The sequence below is a fragment of the Echinococcus granulosus genome (genome assembly GCF_000524195.1).
Source record: "Echinococcus granulosus chromosome Unknown EG_S00078, whole genome shotgun sequence".
NCBI classification, from domain to species: domain Eukaryota; kingdom Metazoa; phylum Platyhelminthes; class Cestoda; order Cyclophyllidea; family Taeniidae; genus Echinococcus; species Echinococcus granulosus.
In genome coordinates, this window is record NW_020170458.1 from 356,830 (window position 1) to 372,157 (window position 15,328).

At 40.8% G+C, this 15,328-nt stretch overlaps 4 protein-coding genes across 4 annotated transcripts; 1 reads left to right on the forward strand and 3 right to left on the reverse strand. All coding sequences in view use genetic code 11, as the record gives it.

The window, feature by feature from the left end:
- Nucleotides 1-665: 665 nt before the first annotated feature.
- Nucleotides 666-2,211, reverse strand: EGR_07487 (hypothetical protein; the record flags this gene model as incomplete). The annotated part of the gene is made up of 3 exons (XM_024496736.1): nucleotides 666-1,348; nucleotides 1,547-1,862; nucleotides 2,158-2,211. The coding sequence occupies 3 exons, from the start codon at nucleotides 2,209-2,211 to the stop codon at nucleotides 666-668; spliced, it is 1,053 nt and encodes a 350-aa protein (XP_024348876.1).
- Nucleotides 2,212-4,338: 2,127 nt separating this feature from the next.
- On the reverse strand, nucleotides 4,339-4,740 carry EGR_07488 (hypothetical protein; the record flags this gene model as incomplete). The annotated part of the gene is made up of 1 exon (XM_024496737.1): nucleotides 4,339-4,740. The coding sequence occupies one exon, from the start codon at nucleotides 4,738-4,740 to the stop codon at nucleotides 4,339-4,341; it is 402 nt and encodes a 133-aa protein (XP_024348877.1).
- Nucleotides 4,741-9,257: 4,517 nt separating this feature from the next.
- Nucleotides 9,258-12,367, forward strand: EGR_07489 (hypothetical protein; the record flags this gene model as incomplete). Its single annotated transcript, XM_024496738.1, has 2 exons — nucleotides 9,258-9,354; nucleotides 12,210-12,367. The coding sequence occupies 2 exons, from the start codon at nucleotides 9,258-9,260 to the stop codon at nucleotides 12,365-12,367; spliced, it is 255 nt and encodes an 84-aa protein (XP_024348878.1).
- Nucleotides 12,368-14,887: 2,520 nt separating this feature from the next.
- EGR_07490 (hypothetical protein) lies at nucleotides 14,888-15,251 on the reverse strand (the record flags this gene model as incomplete). Its single annotated transcript, XM_024496739.1, has 2 exons — nucleotides 14,888-14,902; nucleotides 15,006-15,251. The coding sequence occupies 2 exons, from the start codon at nucleotides 15,249-15,251 to the stop codon at nucleotides 14,888-14,890; spliced, it is 261 nt and encodes an 86-aa protein (XP_024348879.1).
- Nucleotides 15,252-15,328: the final 77 nt, after the last annotated feature.

Sequence of the window (15,328 nt, forward strand, 5' to 3'; positions counted from 1 at the left end):
AGTCTTGGTGTGGAAAGTAGTAAGTACTTTCCGGTTGAAAGTAAGGGTGTGACAGCCTCATTGAACAGAGCCACCAGAGAGGTCGAATGTCCTTCCTACTGCTTGACAATTTTGTAGAATTAGTTAAGCATTTTAATGTATGGGGTGGCCCAGCTCAACTATCCTCTTCCGGTCGCTGGCATTTAACTAAGCAGGTCTTTGATGCCAACATCACTTGACTCGAACTCATGTCTGCTCATAATCTTTTAAGTAGCATTCCCCCAGCACCACTAACGAATATTTTCCGTTCAAAATTGGGAATCAGAGTCACCCCTGTAATTGCAATCCTGCATCAAATGTTCACACATTTCCTCCCCCAGCAGCTCTCAAATAAGGCGACTCAAGGTGGATCATCATCATCATTGTTATGATAGCCGTTCTATAATACTGGGTAAAAAAAAATACATACTTGTGTGTCGGTTTGCTTACTTGCTGGTTTTTGGGTGCAGAATTTACTGTTTGGGTGAGATTTGGGGGTATTCTCCTCCCTTTCATCCTGGATTTGTCAATTACTACACGCCGAAATAGGAAAGAAGAAAGGGAGTCGATCACTACTGTACAGAGTCGTAATACTGCTTGTAAGGATGGAGAGGGAAGAAAAGAGGGTTTGAGGAGACGCAGGCAACTCATTGACCCGAACTGTGGGCAAATAACTGTGGAGTTGGAGTTGTCGCCTGGTTTTGCTGCTGCTGCTGCTGCTGTTCCACTATCGACTTTATGATGTACGTGAGCACAAGGCCTAGAATTGCCAGCACTGCCAACAAGGTGACCAATCGGGCCAGTCTGTGATTTTCAATGAGGTTTGCATAGTCCCCGCGTCGGTCTGAGCCACCTCCGCCTGCACTGCCACCATCTCGATGCACTCGGCCTCGATGTCCGCCTGCAGCGCAATTACTCTCGGACCGCCCGTTTCCACCTCTTCCACAAATTCGACCACCGACACCATCATTACAGCAGCAACAGCAGTAGCAAAGCACCTCCATGAGGAGGGCTTTATGGTCTGTGGAGCAATCGTTGGAAGCTTCCATAGCAGCTGGATTGGAAGTAGCCTCGGGATCGGGATCGGAAACAATTTCAGAGGGGGCGCGAAGGAGAGTGGAGAAACGTGTGAGCCGACGGGTAGGGTTATCGGAGGGCGCAGCGGAGGCATCAAATGTTAGGGATTTGATAATCCCATTAGGAAGAATTGCACTTCCACTTCCGCCAGCACCACCAGTGCCGCTTACAGCGGTCTCGTCGGTGCTCCGCTGAACACCGCGCAGGGCGTTGAGCATGAGGGAGGGACGTAGAGACATCCGGCCAGGGCGTTCTTAAATAAAGGCACAAAAGTGGCCACTTGAGTGTTTAACGGCGTATTGGAGCAGAATGGGCAAATATATTTGCTTATTCCTGTAGCATTGTTTGACAACAGTTTTGTCTGTTATGTGTTTATTTGACTTCGAGGCTCATGCCTACCCCTTTAGCTCTCCTTATCTTATGAGTCCACTCAAGGTCACCTAACACTAACCTTGAGCAATTTTTGTACTGCCACTACTACTGCCACCAGTTCTCTTTTCCTCCACCGTGCTTTGTCTTTGAAGAACATTAATTTTACGCGCCACATTGACAAAGGGATTGTCTGTAGTCGCCGTGGCTACAATAACATTTGTGGGGCAGTCGGCGGGATTGCTCTTGACACCAATAGACGGGGAGACTTTTCGTTTGGCGGGGTGATGGAACCGGGAGATGTGATTGGCTCCAACAACGGTAGGGGCAGAGGTAACGGTGGTGGTTGGGTCGAGAATTGTGGGAACCGGAAGGGTTTCCACTGGAGCATCATTTGTCTACAAAGGAAGAATAGAAAAGAGCGAGAGTTTATGGTAGAATACGAATAGACTTCAAGCTGCATTTCGGTATGGAAGAATTTTTCAGCTCTCCTACGTTAATCTGGGTCGGATTAAGTACTAAGCTCAAGCAAATCATGGGACCATTTGGATCGTCATTGACAGAAACACTGGTGCCTTTAAAATTTGGATACAATGGAAACCAATGTCCTACTGCTAATGGATTTTCCATTGGCAGTTTGCGTGAGAAGCATGATCAAGGGACGCCTTTTTGCGAACACACCACCCTAAATACCTCCTGTTGCTGCTGCTTATGCATGGATCGACGGACTGCGTTTGTGGTAGCCATAAAGGCGCAGTCGGACACATTTCATGCAGATAAGTGCGATACCGCACTTACCGTATTGTTTGGCTTGTGATTTTCAGTAAATTCCACTTTTTATCCACCTACAATTCACTCACCACTACGGTAGTTCGTAACGTCTTCAGGCACGAGCCCGCCGCCTCATTCGTGAATGCATTTCGGTATGCCCTTACCCTAATGCGTTGTCACTGGTTTCGGGCATGAGTTCATGCCTTAAGGATGGCATTTCTTTATATATAAATGCCTCATAATTCGCTGCCAAAATTCTTGTCCTCTTAATAAGTGTTCTCAGTGGGTTTGTTAAATTAAAATAAGTTAAACAAATGCATTTTCCAAGTCTGTTGTTCTAATAAGACGGTCTTGAGCCCCATTTAGCAAAAAAGGTCTCAGGTCTATTGAAGTAATTTACAAGTATTCCTATAGACCAAATATTTCTGGGTATTTGTAAATTATACACCTCAAATCCTTTGTTACACGGAGGGCTGTCTCATTTGTGAAATAATGTCTTTGATCTCACCTCTCACTTCTACCCCATCTTATTCATCCATTCACTGTCGGTGTTTTATGACTAATAAATGCTTGTGTATGACACCAGACTTGGCAACGGCAATAGTGGTAGTGCCAAATGGTTCAGTGCTAAAGAAGAAATTAATACAAAAACTACTTTTCAACTTGGATAAAGATGGTAATTATAGTCTTAATTCTTCCTTAACTATGAGTCTAGAAAATATTCTCGCAATGAGTGACAATTATTGTTACTAAATATTTCCAATTGTAACAGCACTTCTGATAAAATTACTGCCAATCAGGCAACTTTTGTGCAAATTTAGCCCACTGAATAGACCTGCTGGTGAATACATGGGGGTCTAATTCGGAGCGGTTACAGTTTCGAGGTTTAGTAACTCACTTTATATGTTATTGGAGTATGTTTTGGAACTAGGAAAATATGTAGAGATCGGTAGTGAAAAAAGTCTCAATTTTAGAACCGTAAGTCTTGCTAGGTAGACTGAGACCTACTATGGAGCCGTTTAAGCTGTACGGCGACCACCTCCTTTTTTTAATTCGCTACATTCACGAAATGGGCTGCCTGCACAAGAGACTCCCTTGGGATGTTTACCACTCTGGAGAAAGGCATTCCTATCCTAGCATTCTAGAAGTTGGCCTTTAGAAGTTACGTTCTCCGAAATTCGTGAACATTCATAGGTTTGCACTCCCGGGTTGTTATCCTCAATGGACAATAGCATATGAAGGCCAACTCTGCACGTACTTATAATTACCGTGAGGTTGAGGCGACCGTCCCGAAATTCTAGCAACTGAGCCAAGAGTCACCTGGGTACGTGCCTAACACCATATAATCTAGCACTATCAGCATCGAAGATTATGTTCTCATTTTGATCTCATTGGCGTCTGAGGTCACTCAACTCGGGGGACGGGTCAGAACAAATGAATTGACAGAAACAGATCACCCCTAAATGACTGGACCAGGGATCACCCAATCGGAAAACGCTCGCATTCCACTTTCCACCAATCAAAAGGCAGGGTAGCAAGTCTTGTGCTTAATTACATAACTACAGTAGACGTCATTTCTTCCAACCCTCGGACGTTGAAGTAAAAAGAGTGGTGGGACTAAAAGAATGTTCCTCTCCACCGTTGTGCTTGGCGGTAAACCAGTTAGATACGCACCGGGCGGTCCTCCTTTACAATATGATTGGCTCTTCTTTCCACTAGTAGCATCGTTGCTGGCCAAGGATCTTTAAATGTCCGAAAAATTGGTGATGAATTTGTAAAACATCCTCCCTTGTAATTATTTTAATAAGCGCATTGAGGGGAGCTGTTCAGCTAGGAGCAGCGCAAAGCCTGGAACTCTTCTTTTTGCAAAGCAGCTGATGGCGAAGATAAAACTGCAGATCCATCCAAACCAATGCAAGGCATTAGAATTTCGGGGATCATTTACCTTCTCGGCCACAAAAACCTATTTGATGGCATAAATTTTACAAGTTTCTGCAAACGGAAAGCCTCTTAACCCTCCTTGCTGTAAATTGCTTCTTCAAAGATGTGACACGGGGAGCTACACAACTTTCTCTTCCATCGGCTTGGGTATCATTTAGTCAATCATTCCACGCCCGGCTTCAAATCTTCACACAATTCACTGAATTTTCGAAAAAATCTCTTTACAGCTACACTCACGCTAACCTCTTTCTTTTCCTCTTTACAGGAGCAATCCTCTGGCGCCGTCGCCGCTGTGGTGGTGGTGGTGGTGTTTGTGGGAGGCGGTCGAAATCGCACTCGCCTGGATTGGTTGGCAATGGGAGCAGCAGTGACAGAGGCGGTGGTTGAGATAGCAACGGCGGTAGGAAAATAGGTGGTCTCTTGTCGCCTTGAGATGGACGGACTTTCTGAGGCGGAGCCGAGGTGCTCCGACCCTGCCGATTCGGTGGAGGAGCAGCAGCATTCATATCGGTTGCTAGGACTGCAGCGGGGGCTGGGTAGGGGATTGAGCACTTGTAGGGACATCTGAACTCCAAGCTTGGATAAAAGAATGAGGAAAATATTTCATTTGTTCCACTCTCCCTAAATTTTACATGACCAAGTTGCCCACTTAAAGTTTTTAAACTTACACCGAGGGAGAGTGATTAGTTCCTCTCGGCTCTCAATTTTCCATGATTTAAAAAGCAAATTTTTAGTAAGAAATCAAGCCTATACTATAAAAGACCTGAAAACTAGTTATTTTAAAGCTAATTCATTTTGCTAGGTTTTAGCGTATCTATGACGTATAAATGGGAGTTCCATTGTCACAAAATTCAATTTCTCTGTAAACTACCAGAATTATTCACTTTTAGGAGGACAGGAAAACGTCTTTAGTGTGCTCTATACTGCCCGTTTACGCGGTCATTTAAGTAGCACTAAAAAAAGCCAAAGTGAGCTGCTAAACGTGGTGAAATCCTAATTAAAGAAATTTTTGCTTCTTAAATATTGGACAAATCACCCGTGTTTAAATAAGATTAAGATAAAACCGACCGGATTGTGAATTTTGTTGAGTCAAACAAAGTGAGACCTAAATTTACTAATAATGCATGAAGAGACGATTAAAGGTACATGAAAAGGAAAGGATGCACTTTTATCAACTCCTTAAAGATGCATCAATGTCAGGGACTTTTCAAGGGCATCAAAAAGAGCGGCTGGCTTGCAGTTTTGCGTTTCACGCTTTAGTATCAATTAAACCTGCCATAACTTAATCTCATGGGGAATACATACAGGTTCTCTTATAACCTTTAAATAAAGTACCCCCAACCCCATTTTACTAAGCGAGGGGACATCAAAAACCAGGGAAACGAATTGTTCCCTTGCTCCTCCGCGCCAAAAAAACATCACGCAATCCAACCTCCAAATGACCCACAAGGCATAAAATATGTGTGCGTTTCTACAAAAAAATCTATTTAAAAGAGAACAAGTTGTAGTCTGGCAGTCATAAATCCCATAATATGCAGCCGACTTGTAGGAAATCTGTCATGCTTAATTTAATAACAAAGAATAAGTCAAGTTTTGAGAAATGCATCTAAAGCCTTCAGGGCGGCACAATGCTTGACCGGTTAGTTGTGACCTTTGGACCCCACCACATAGTCCTCACAGAAAAGATGTTTCTTGACCTCAGAAAATGGTCTTTTGCAGCAGCAACGGTGGGCACACCGCCCAAATTAGAAGTCGTATCGTATTTATGTATCTTTAAATATTTTCTGATAAAAATTTGGTTAAATTTAAATCCTACTCCTTAAAAGACACCAGGAGTCGCAGAGTTGAAATAGTTTTGCATAATCAAATATGAACAACAGGAACGAGTTTACGTCAGTGGAGCATTAAAACACCATTAAATGTATCTATTTTTCCTAACTTTGAATGGGTTCAGAGAGGTGTAAATTTGTTATTTTACAACTCGTTTAATTCCTAAATAAAATCCCAAACTCTGATGGGTTTCCTTCAATAGTAAGATTGCTATGTAAACCTGATAGTTATTAGTAATACGACACGCCTTCTCCAACGCATATCCCACATTTTTAGGCTTTTAAAATACGGACACTCGTATTAAATAATTTTGCAAATTACTTCAATTTTTCCCTCATTTTTTAATGATTTTATTTCCCAACCGACAAGACTAGCCATTTCCTGTAAAAATGAACCTTAGAAACGAAGCCAAAGTTTGGGCTCATTTAATCATTTACTATTAGACCTATCCCAACATACTTTACCATGAAATCTTATTTAATAATAGCTCCGAAATTGTAGTGGTGGGGAGATTTAACACTTTTTGCATGCGTAGGATGTCTTGAAATTGGATCGTAGATGAGAAGGGGAAACTAAATTGATTGTGTCAGATTGTCTTATAGTTGTGCTTTCATGTCAAGGGTAATTCTATAACAAATGGCGCTCTACTCAATTTGAAGCAAAAATCCAGCGTAAGTGACAAAAGGACTTAAAAATATTAAAATGGTACTGATGGGCGTCACTCATGTTGAAAGCAATTAACATTAAAGTGGAATGCTTGGGTGGCGTTTTTGTTAAAATGGACAATGCTAGACCTTAACGGCTACTCTGGGTCATTAGACTGGCTTTAAAGTGGCAACGACCTTGCAAGCATTTAACCTATCGTGTATTCAAGGTCATAGCGTGCTTAATTGCATTCGTATTGAAACAAATACAAAACTAAAATTGGGCAAACCTTTGGACATTAAAGTCCTCTCATTCTTCACTTGAAACGTTATTTAAAAAACTATTCAAGTTTCTCTCAGTTAAACAGAATGTGCAATTTCCGTAAAATTTAAGTAATAACTAAAAGGTATTTGGGGAAAATGGCTTTAGATCTTGTTCAAATCAACATTACCTTATAAGCGGCGATGGGTTTGTCCTAAATGCCTGTTTTCTGGTGAAAGTTGGGTGACTGTTCGATTTAATGTCATTTTTCGATGAAAAGGTATCTGTTGATAGCAGAAGTGACTGGCCAGTGAATTTTTGTCACGTCTTAAGGAAAGTGCGTTTGATAAACGAATGAAGGATCGCTAGTTTATAATCCAAGGATTTTCTTCTGGACAGTTCGAGAACTTGTCATGTTATAACTGAACTTGTGGTCGATGCAAATGGCAAAGGTTGTTAAGGCATGCCTCCCACTACCTGTAGGGTTAGTAAACGCATTGGCTCGCATATTCTGCCGAACTGGGAAATGTGCAGGTCATTACTCATTCATAACCTCAAATGATTCTAGCAACGTATCTGCATTCTATCAGATGGGAGTTGCTGTTATCCGGAAGTAGACATTTTTACGGCAACATGGTCATTTCCGAATTGGCAAATTTACTCATAGAAAAGTGCTGTAGGCTGGGGTGGTTCTTTATTTCTCGTCCTTCCGGAATATGGCCGGACAATCACACACACACACCACCACACACACACACACGCACACACACACACACACCTCGCCACACTGCGCAGTGTCAGACACAATGCAAGTTCTTCCTCTTCAGCATGAGTGACATTCAGGCTTCGCTTTGACACATGTCATGCCTCAAGATTCCTGTCAGCTTCCCCCACCAAATGGCTGCTTTTAAGTAGCACATAACTAAGACAAAAACATCCCCCTTTTCAAAAAACTAACAACTGTACTAAACCTTCTTAAGATTTAAGTCAAAAGCAAACGTTTATTTGATGGGTGTTTCAATTGCATTTTATTAAGGCTACACACATAAAGTAGCCGCATTTTACATGGCTTGTGTGAAAAAACTAAATTCGCACCGGGCATAGCTCCTTCATGCAAGGTGGGCGTCAGTTGCGGGTTGACCATAAAAGTTAAGTAAACTCACACCTTTTTGCGCAGTTTGGGAATGTCTTCACTCACGCATAACGTCGACACAATAAAATATGCTGGACGTTCAGTCGACTCCTCAGCCTCACAGAAACTCAGACAATTCTTGCAGTAATTAATTCATCATTCTTCAACACCGATATCAGGGTGGGTGTGCAGAACCGCCTTATTACCTTCTAATTGTTTAATAAAAAAGGTATTCCGGCCCTTTTATGATAGATTTGGACAAAAAGTTAGTCTTTTTCAGCTGCTCAAAATGAGGATTAACCCTAAGACAATTTCGTCTAACTGATAGACCCATAGTTTTGATAAGTTTTGGAACTAAATATACCACGAAGTAGTACGTAACTCGTAATCCAAAAAAATTTGATTATTCGTAATAGTAGATGACCTAACTTTTGAACAAAATATATTCCGTTAGGATAATTCACCATTTGGAATATTTCAGTGCTGTTTACTCGGACAAAAAAGCTTATTCATTTTCAAAAAATGAAGCAATAGGCTCCTTTAATTTTCTTTAAAAGCCTTCAGGTAGGTTTAATGGCAAGAACTACTTAATCGGGTTTTTGAAATACGGCTGTAAGCTTTACAAAAAGTCCGGAAATTCATTAAAACGCAGATGCTGTGTAACAGACACTGGAAAATTAAGCACTTAAATGAATCCTAAAAGAATAACAACCTTAAGCTAGTATCAAATTTTTGGCATTGATTTAAGAAGGGGTGATATGTACGTCAACTTTTTGAATATGGAGCTATCATCTCTTCATATTAAGGCAGAAATCATTGTTAACTTTCATTTGCTTTCCCAACAAACGTCTAAACCTAAGGCAATATGTTTTAACATTGTTTAAATCACAAAATCCGCAAGCTTTCCCTTTTCACTCATATGATATATTACCTACAATTTGCTACTATAAAGGTGGATCCACCGTAAATTCACTAAAGCAAAGGACTAGTCTTATAAGTTGATTAATTATTTTTTGGTGTCGCTTTCATTTTCCACATTTACGGAAGAAATGAGCTAAAAATGGTTGACAAAGCAGCGTCTAATCTTCGCCAGTTCATCTTGGGTGACTGCTAAATACTCCCTATTGAAGCCGAATTAACTGCTGAAGTTACTTGGTTTGCGCAACAGTATCCTTTAAATCTAATCGGACTATTTGGTCCTTGCCTTCTTAAAATGCCTGCTGTCGAGGCGGTACTTCTTGCATGTGCATGCACGAAGCGTCGTAGGCCACACCAAATTGCTCTCTTAAAGACGGTAACCTACTATGGTGGTGCGTATATGCATAAATGGGGTAGAGTGGAGTAACAAGCCATGAAACTCAAACTCACAATAGTCGTTTGAAAACTCGTTACCAGGACATCCGATTGTAATAATGTTGTGAATGCGCGAGTACAAATATGTATTAGAAACAATTTCGAAACCCTCTTAACTAACGATTGATCTTCCGATAGCCTTTTTTAGTCACACGTTTCATCATCCATTCATTGTGGACCCATAACTCCCATCCACCTATTTCCTAAGTGGGGAGGGCCAACCTAGTCTAGGGCGTCGTCGCTTTTCTTAACCATTCATCATTTGCCCATTTCGTGATTGCCATGACAACCACTTCTCGAGTATCTTACTCGGTGTAATTACGATACAAGGAGAGGGTAGGAATTTGGAGGAGGGGAAGATGCAGGAGAGGAGAGGAGAATTATTTACTCAGATAAGCCGCAGAGACCAGGATTAAGTTGTTTTATTGGTCCTAAGCGTCAAGGCTGTAAAACATCCATAATATAAAATGCAAAGAAAGAGTCGCACTTTCCACAGTTATCGCGCTGACTCTGTGGAAATATTTCACTTGTGCTAGACTTAAAAGTGAGTCGTTATTGTGCTTTGAGGCAAAAATTTCTTATCCAAAAGTCAAATTATGGTTGACAACAGCACCAAGGTGGAGGGAGAAGCGTTTTCTCATGCGCTATTACAGATGCAGGCTGGGAACACAAGTGCGTCCCCATCGCCGCCTTTGGTGCTCGGGATGCTGTTATCCATCATTGAGGGATTTAAATTATGCATTATTATCCCTACTCATGTTACAGACAGGTGCGTGCAAGGAAGTTCCCTTCTTCATCGTAATGCAATTAACTACCCAGGCAACTTCAAACCACGGTGACAACACTCATATCAAGAGGCAGGAATAGCTGGCATGTTTTACAGTAGCTGTCATCGGTAAAAAATTGACACTACAAACCACTATGACACTTAAAGAATAATAAAATAAGCGCTTTCTGACCTAACCCAAATAAATGAATAATTTTTGCCTCCTAGATTTTGGCATATAATTCACTTAAGCGTATATTTTATCCGAATTTCCATTTCATGAATCCTTATTTAAACCTGGTTACTTATTCCTAGTTCTGCAGACAAAGCGGTTATAAATAAAAGTACCATTGTAATACGATGGTGGTTTATCCCCAGTATTGGTGAGGCGCCACTTTTGTACTTCGAATTAGCCCCCTTGTACCTCGCTGGGTGGGCTGGCCTTTTGGGCCATGCCAATAGCCCAGACACCTTCTCCGTGCTGAATATATATATTCTGCCCGAGTATTTTGTCTTCTTTCGTCTTCAGGGAGTCTCGGGACGCTACACCATTTTGCAAAAATTAAAAAATTGGTAATAGGCCTTTAAAATATGCCGAAGTGATTATTATTTGGATTATCTCAAATTTAAAGTGAAAAATTCAACAAGAACGCGGTTTTGTGATTGGCTGTGAGGGAACCACTCAGGAGTCAGCTCCTCATAGTAGCCTCAAACCTACACACCCCTTATTCCACCCATCCGGGTTACGCGTTATCCCTCCGTGATTCCACTGACTTCCGGAGCCTTTTTCGCCTAACACAAGTGAGTACACCAACAGCGGAAGCCGCCGCGATGTCAACATGTGGGCCAACTGGAAGTGGCAGCCACTGAGATTGAACTAACTCGGCCAACTCTTACGTGCCTTCAGCTGCGCTATTTGTCCTCCTCTTAGCTTGTCATTACAATGCTCCCTTCTGTTGCTATGGTGTCCAAACAAAAGCCACCGATTATTGCGGTTTTCATGGGAGTTTTTTTTAATAAATCTCTTCCAATGTAAATCACTGCAAACATAATGCGGTTTTTAGGTATTTGTATGCTTAAACCCACAGGGTTATTCGCAATCCCTTATTGATCGATTTTGGTCTAAAACAAATCATTCACCTTTTTATATAATGCTTACAATCTTTGCTCAATTCTTAAAATGCTATTCATAGCTAGAATACTAGAGTAAGTCTCGAAAAATCGGGCAACTCCTTGATGCTTAAGCCTCTTCAAAATTTTGCCAGGAGAATACACCAATTAAAACCGTTTTAAGAGTTGGAACCGTGGTGATAGCAGTATCAAAAAATCTAAACCATTCAGCAGATAGATTTGTTGTCCAGTGCCTGCTGCCCAAATAATGTGCGACTCTCCTTTACACTTGGGAGGGGTTTTTTGGGGGGAGACTCTGGAGGGGAGAGGGGGGGTCTTAATTCAAAGGTGATGAGGAAAAAGAGAGAGAGAGTAGGGGAGGGATTGCAAAAGCAACCCGAGCATTTTTATGTGGTCAAAAAAGATAGGGCATTCAACTCCTTTGAGGTAGTCTCCAGGGCATCATTAAGTCCACTTCGCTGGCAAAAGCAATTTATGCCATTTTCAAGGCAGGAAAAAGAGAATCATTTAATATGGTTGCAAATATTTTGCAATGAAAAGGTTTTGAAATGTTTTTTAGGGACAAAAGAATCTCGCTTTTGCAGGAAATATGCTCGTTTTATTTAAAGCTTTTGTTTTGAAGTGGGAATATCATCATTTTTGTCAATAAAACTAAAAATACCCTAGGATCTTTGCTTTTTTAGATAAAAAGTTGTAGGGTTTATGCGTTTTTTACAAAGGATCATGTCATAACTTGCAAAAATGGTAATTTAAGTTACAAGTGTTTGCCAATAACAATTGTACAAGCAAAGACACAGTACAGTAAAACAAGAATCCACCCAACTTATAATGCTAACTATAGGTTTTTTTAATTAAAAGGGCCCTTCCCCTCGCTAGCGAGAGCAGGATACACTCTTGATTGAATTTCCTACTTAGGTGCTGTGCGGACGGGTTGGACAAGCCTCGTGACTGAAAGGACCCCACTAATCCTCGAGGAGGCAAACCCCCTAATCCTCCATAAAACCCTGACCATTGGCAAAATCCCACCACACAAGGCAGGCGATCTGCCTCCAGATGGTCGTCTCGGTCCTTGACCATAAAGGTGGAGGTGGAGAGTCAAATTACGGCAAGTATTGCAGGATATCTATTATTTATGAACGAGTGCACTATTTGGAGAAGCTTATGACTTCTCATTATCTCTTACAAGAAAAAGTGACGTTCGCTTTAAAAGTCATAATTTTTCCCTACCTACATGATAAAAAGCTTGTCTTCCTGGAAATTTCTATTGCTTCTTTACATCGGTGCAAAAATCCAGACGAAAAACGAAAAGTGACAAATTTTAAAATGACCATAAGTTAGGGTAAACTATCAAATTCAAGCTCTATGTACCCACCTTAACCACTCAAAAGAGATTCAATTATGCCTTTTTTACTGGTTTTATTTATAAATTTTTGTAAAATGTAGCAAGTCTCTCCCTCGGAATGGAGTGGACTTCCTCTGCGATATTTCGAGTATTTTTTTTCCAAAAGCTCTGAGGTACCCTGTTGGAAGTCTCCTACGTTTAAGGCACTTCTCACCAATCACATGAGGACTTTTATGAATTACAAAAAGTACTTAAAATTAAAAAGTTGTGGCGATATTTTCCTACGTTAATTCAATTCCCTGGACTGCAAAGGCCCCTCATTTATTCATGCTTTTTACTTCAGCAAAGCCACTTTCTAAATAAAAATTACTTCTCAAGGAAATTTATGTATTTTACGAAAACCGTCAATATATTTATAGAAAGGCATGGGTAATATGGAAATACTTAAAAAATTGTACCCTAAAATGTTAGTGGGTGCTTTATCTGATCTTTGAAAAATTAATAACTTTGTTTTGACATCGCGGATCAAATCAACTCCATTAATAGGATTGTTTGAAAACCCCATGTTGAAGTACACATCCACAAATAAATAACATTCCCAAACTTGCTGTAATGAATTGATAGTGTGCAGTGTTTCCACAAAAATCCTATATTTTTTCACTGTAAATCTTGCAAATGTTACAATTTGCCATTTTAAGTTACCTGTGGATAAACTGGCTGCTTACACTACAAAAGGAATCTACCCGTGAAGAAGCTGAAATAAGAGAGTAGTTCAAACGGATTCAATCACACCCCAAGGTCACGTGTTTAACCAAATAAATAGAAAAATCTGTTTTCGTTTATCATGTATTCCTAAAATATTCAGTCTACTAAGACCGGTCTAAGATGTAAAATATAAAAAAGCAACCAGTGGCCTTTTGACAAAAAAACAAAGCGATTAACATCTGCTTGGAATTTACTCAATCGTTTAAAGATGTAAAAGTAGATGTCCACTTCTCAAAAGCTCACTTTTGATCATGCCAGAAGTCAGCCCAGGGGCCTTTACTCCTACATATTTTCTAGCTAAACTCCATACATGGCTGCTGAATTATGGGGCGAGGCTTTGACCTCCATGTTTGTCGATAGCGTTACACGTGTGTCGCGTGTTGTGAGTTTGATATATTGCTGCGCCAAATGGAGTGGTTAAGGTCAAAGCAATAAAGAGGACGCGTGATGCTATTGTAATTTAAGAACAGCCATGCCTCGTCCCAGTTTTGAGAGGAGATCTAAAAGCCATATTTTTGTCATTCTGGTGGTCCAATCTGCTCCTCAGACAGCGGCGGTGAGTATGCCTAATTAATAGTCCCATAACGCCCGGGCGTTATAGGCTTAGCTTTAACCAAAGAGAGGAATAATTTGGTGAAAAATGTGCATTAAGTCGTGTAAGTTGGTAATGTAGGAAAATTGGCTAGTTCTGCCTTCTCTTCAGTATTATTTATTAGTGATAAAATTTACTGACAATCTTGCCGTATTTGAAGACAAAGAGGAAATGGTTAATGAATTGATGTGAAAGGAAGATATCCCCTTGAAGATGAATCAAATTTAGGTTCACTCTTTTTGTCAAGGCAATGTCGTCTAAAATTTGACGAGTGGTAGTAAGGAAACTTTTTTTTTTGATTTAACAAACTTGTGCTAACAGAGTTTTAATAACCTAAGGAATACTTAACAATAAATTGGGCAATTTTGAGAATTAGATTCCACAAGATTTTGAAATTTGGGAAACAACCTAATTGAAATCGCGGTTAAGGTCAGCACTTGGCGCTAAAGGTACGAGTGAGTTTTAGGTCCAGCCGGAATTCGTAGGTGATATGCTACGGTGCCAGTACTACACATGACAGCAAGCGGCAAATTTGTCTCAATAATGACAACCACAAATCACGCCAGAGGCCAGTCCAAAGACCATAAGACATAAAGAATTAATTCCCACTAAGTACGGTGACCGGACGCTATGTCGGTCACCGACCATCTGTCTGTCAGAGGTGAGCCATCCAGTGGTGTTTTCCATGAACCTTCAGAGTACAATGAGCTTAACCCAACTTCAAAAAGGTGGAACGAACTGTAGACCAACACAGAGGCCTTGATGGAGAGTTTTGACAAGCCAAGAAATCTGGGTACAATGTCTCACTCCGGAATCAAAGCATGTACCAGTTCTAGGGTGGTTCAGATGAACTTATAATTCTTCATAAGTTAAAGTTGCTACCCAGGTACGAACTCAAGGCTGGAAGGTCTACGTAAAGGGAAAAAATTACTGCCTATTCTATCCCTCGTAAATTTAAGCCTATGTTATGAGACAGCGTTGATATAAGAAAGCAAAAAAATGGACTACTCACAAGGGAGACATTATAATCCGGTTGTTGGCGTTGTTGTTGCTGCTGTGGAGAGAACCTTTGAAATGCAACTGGTCCAGGTGGTGGTGGGCAGACTTGTAGAGGCGAAGTGTGTCGTAAATTTGGTTCTCCTTCTGCAGTGATAATTCCACTAAAATCTTTTTTCTTTAATATAAGCGATGTTGGTGGTGTCCCCGTTCCTCCTTCCAACCTTTCTAATCTCAATTTTCGCTGTTTTCGTGTATCCATTCTTACACCACCGAGCCTTCACCGAATCTGCCATGGCGCGTGACCAACAATTTTCGTGTTCCAGCCTCATTTAGCAT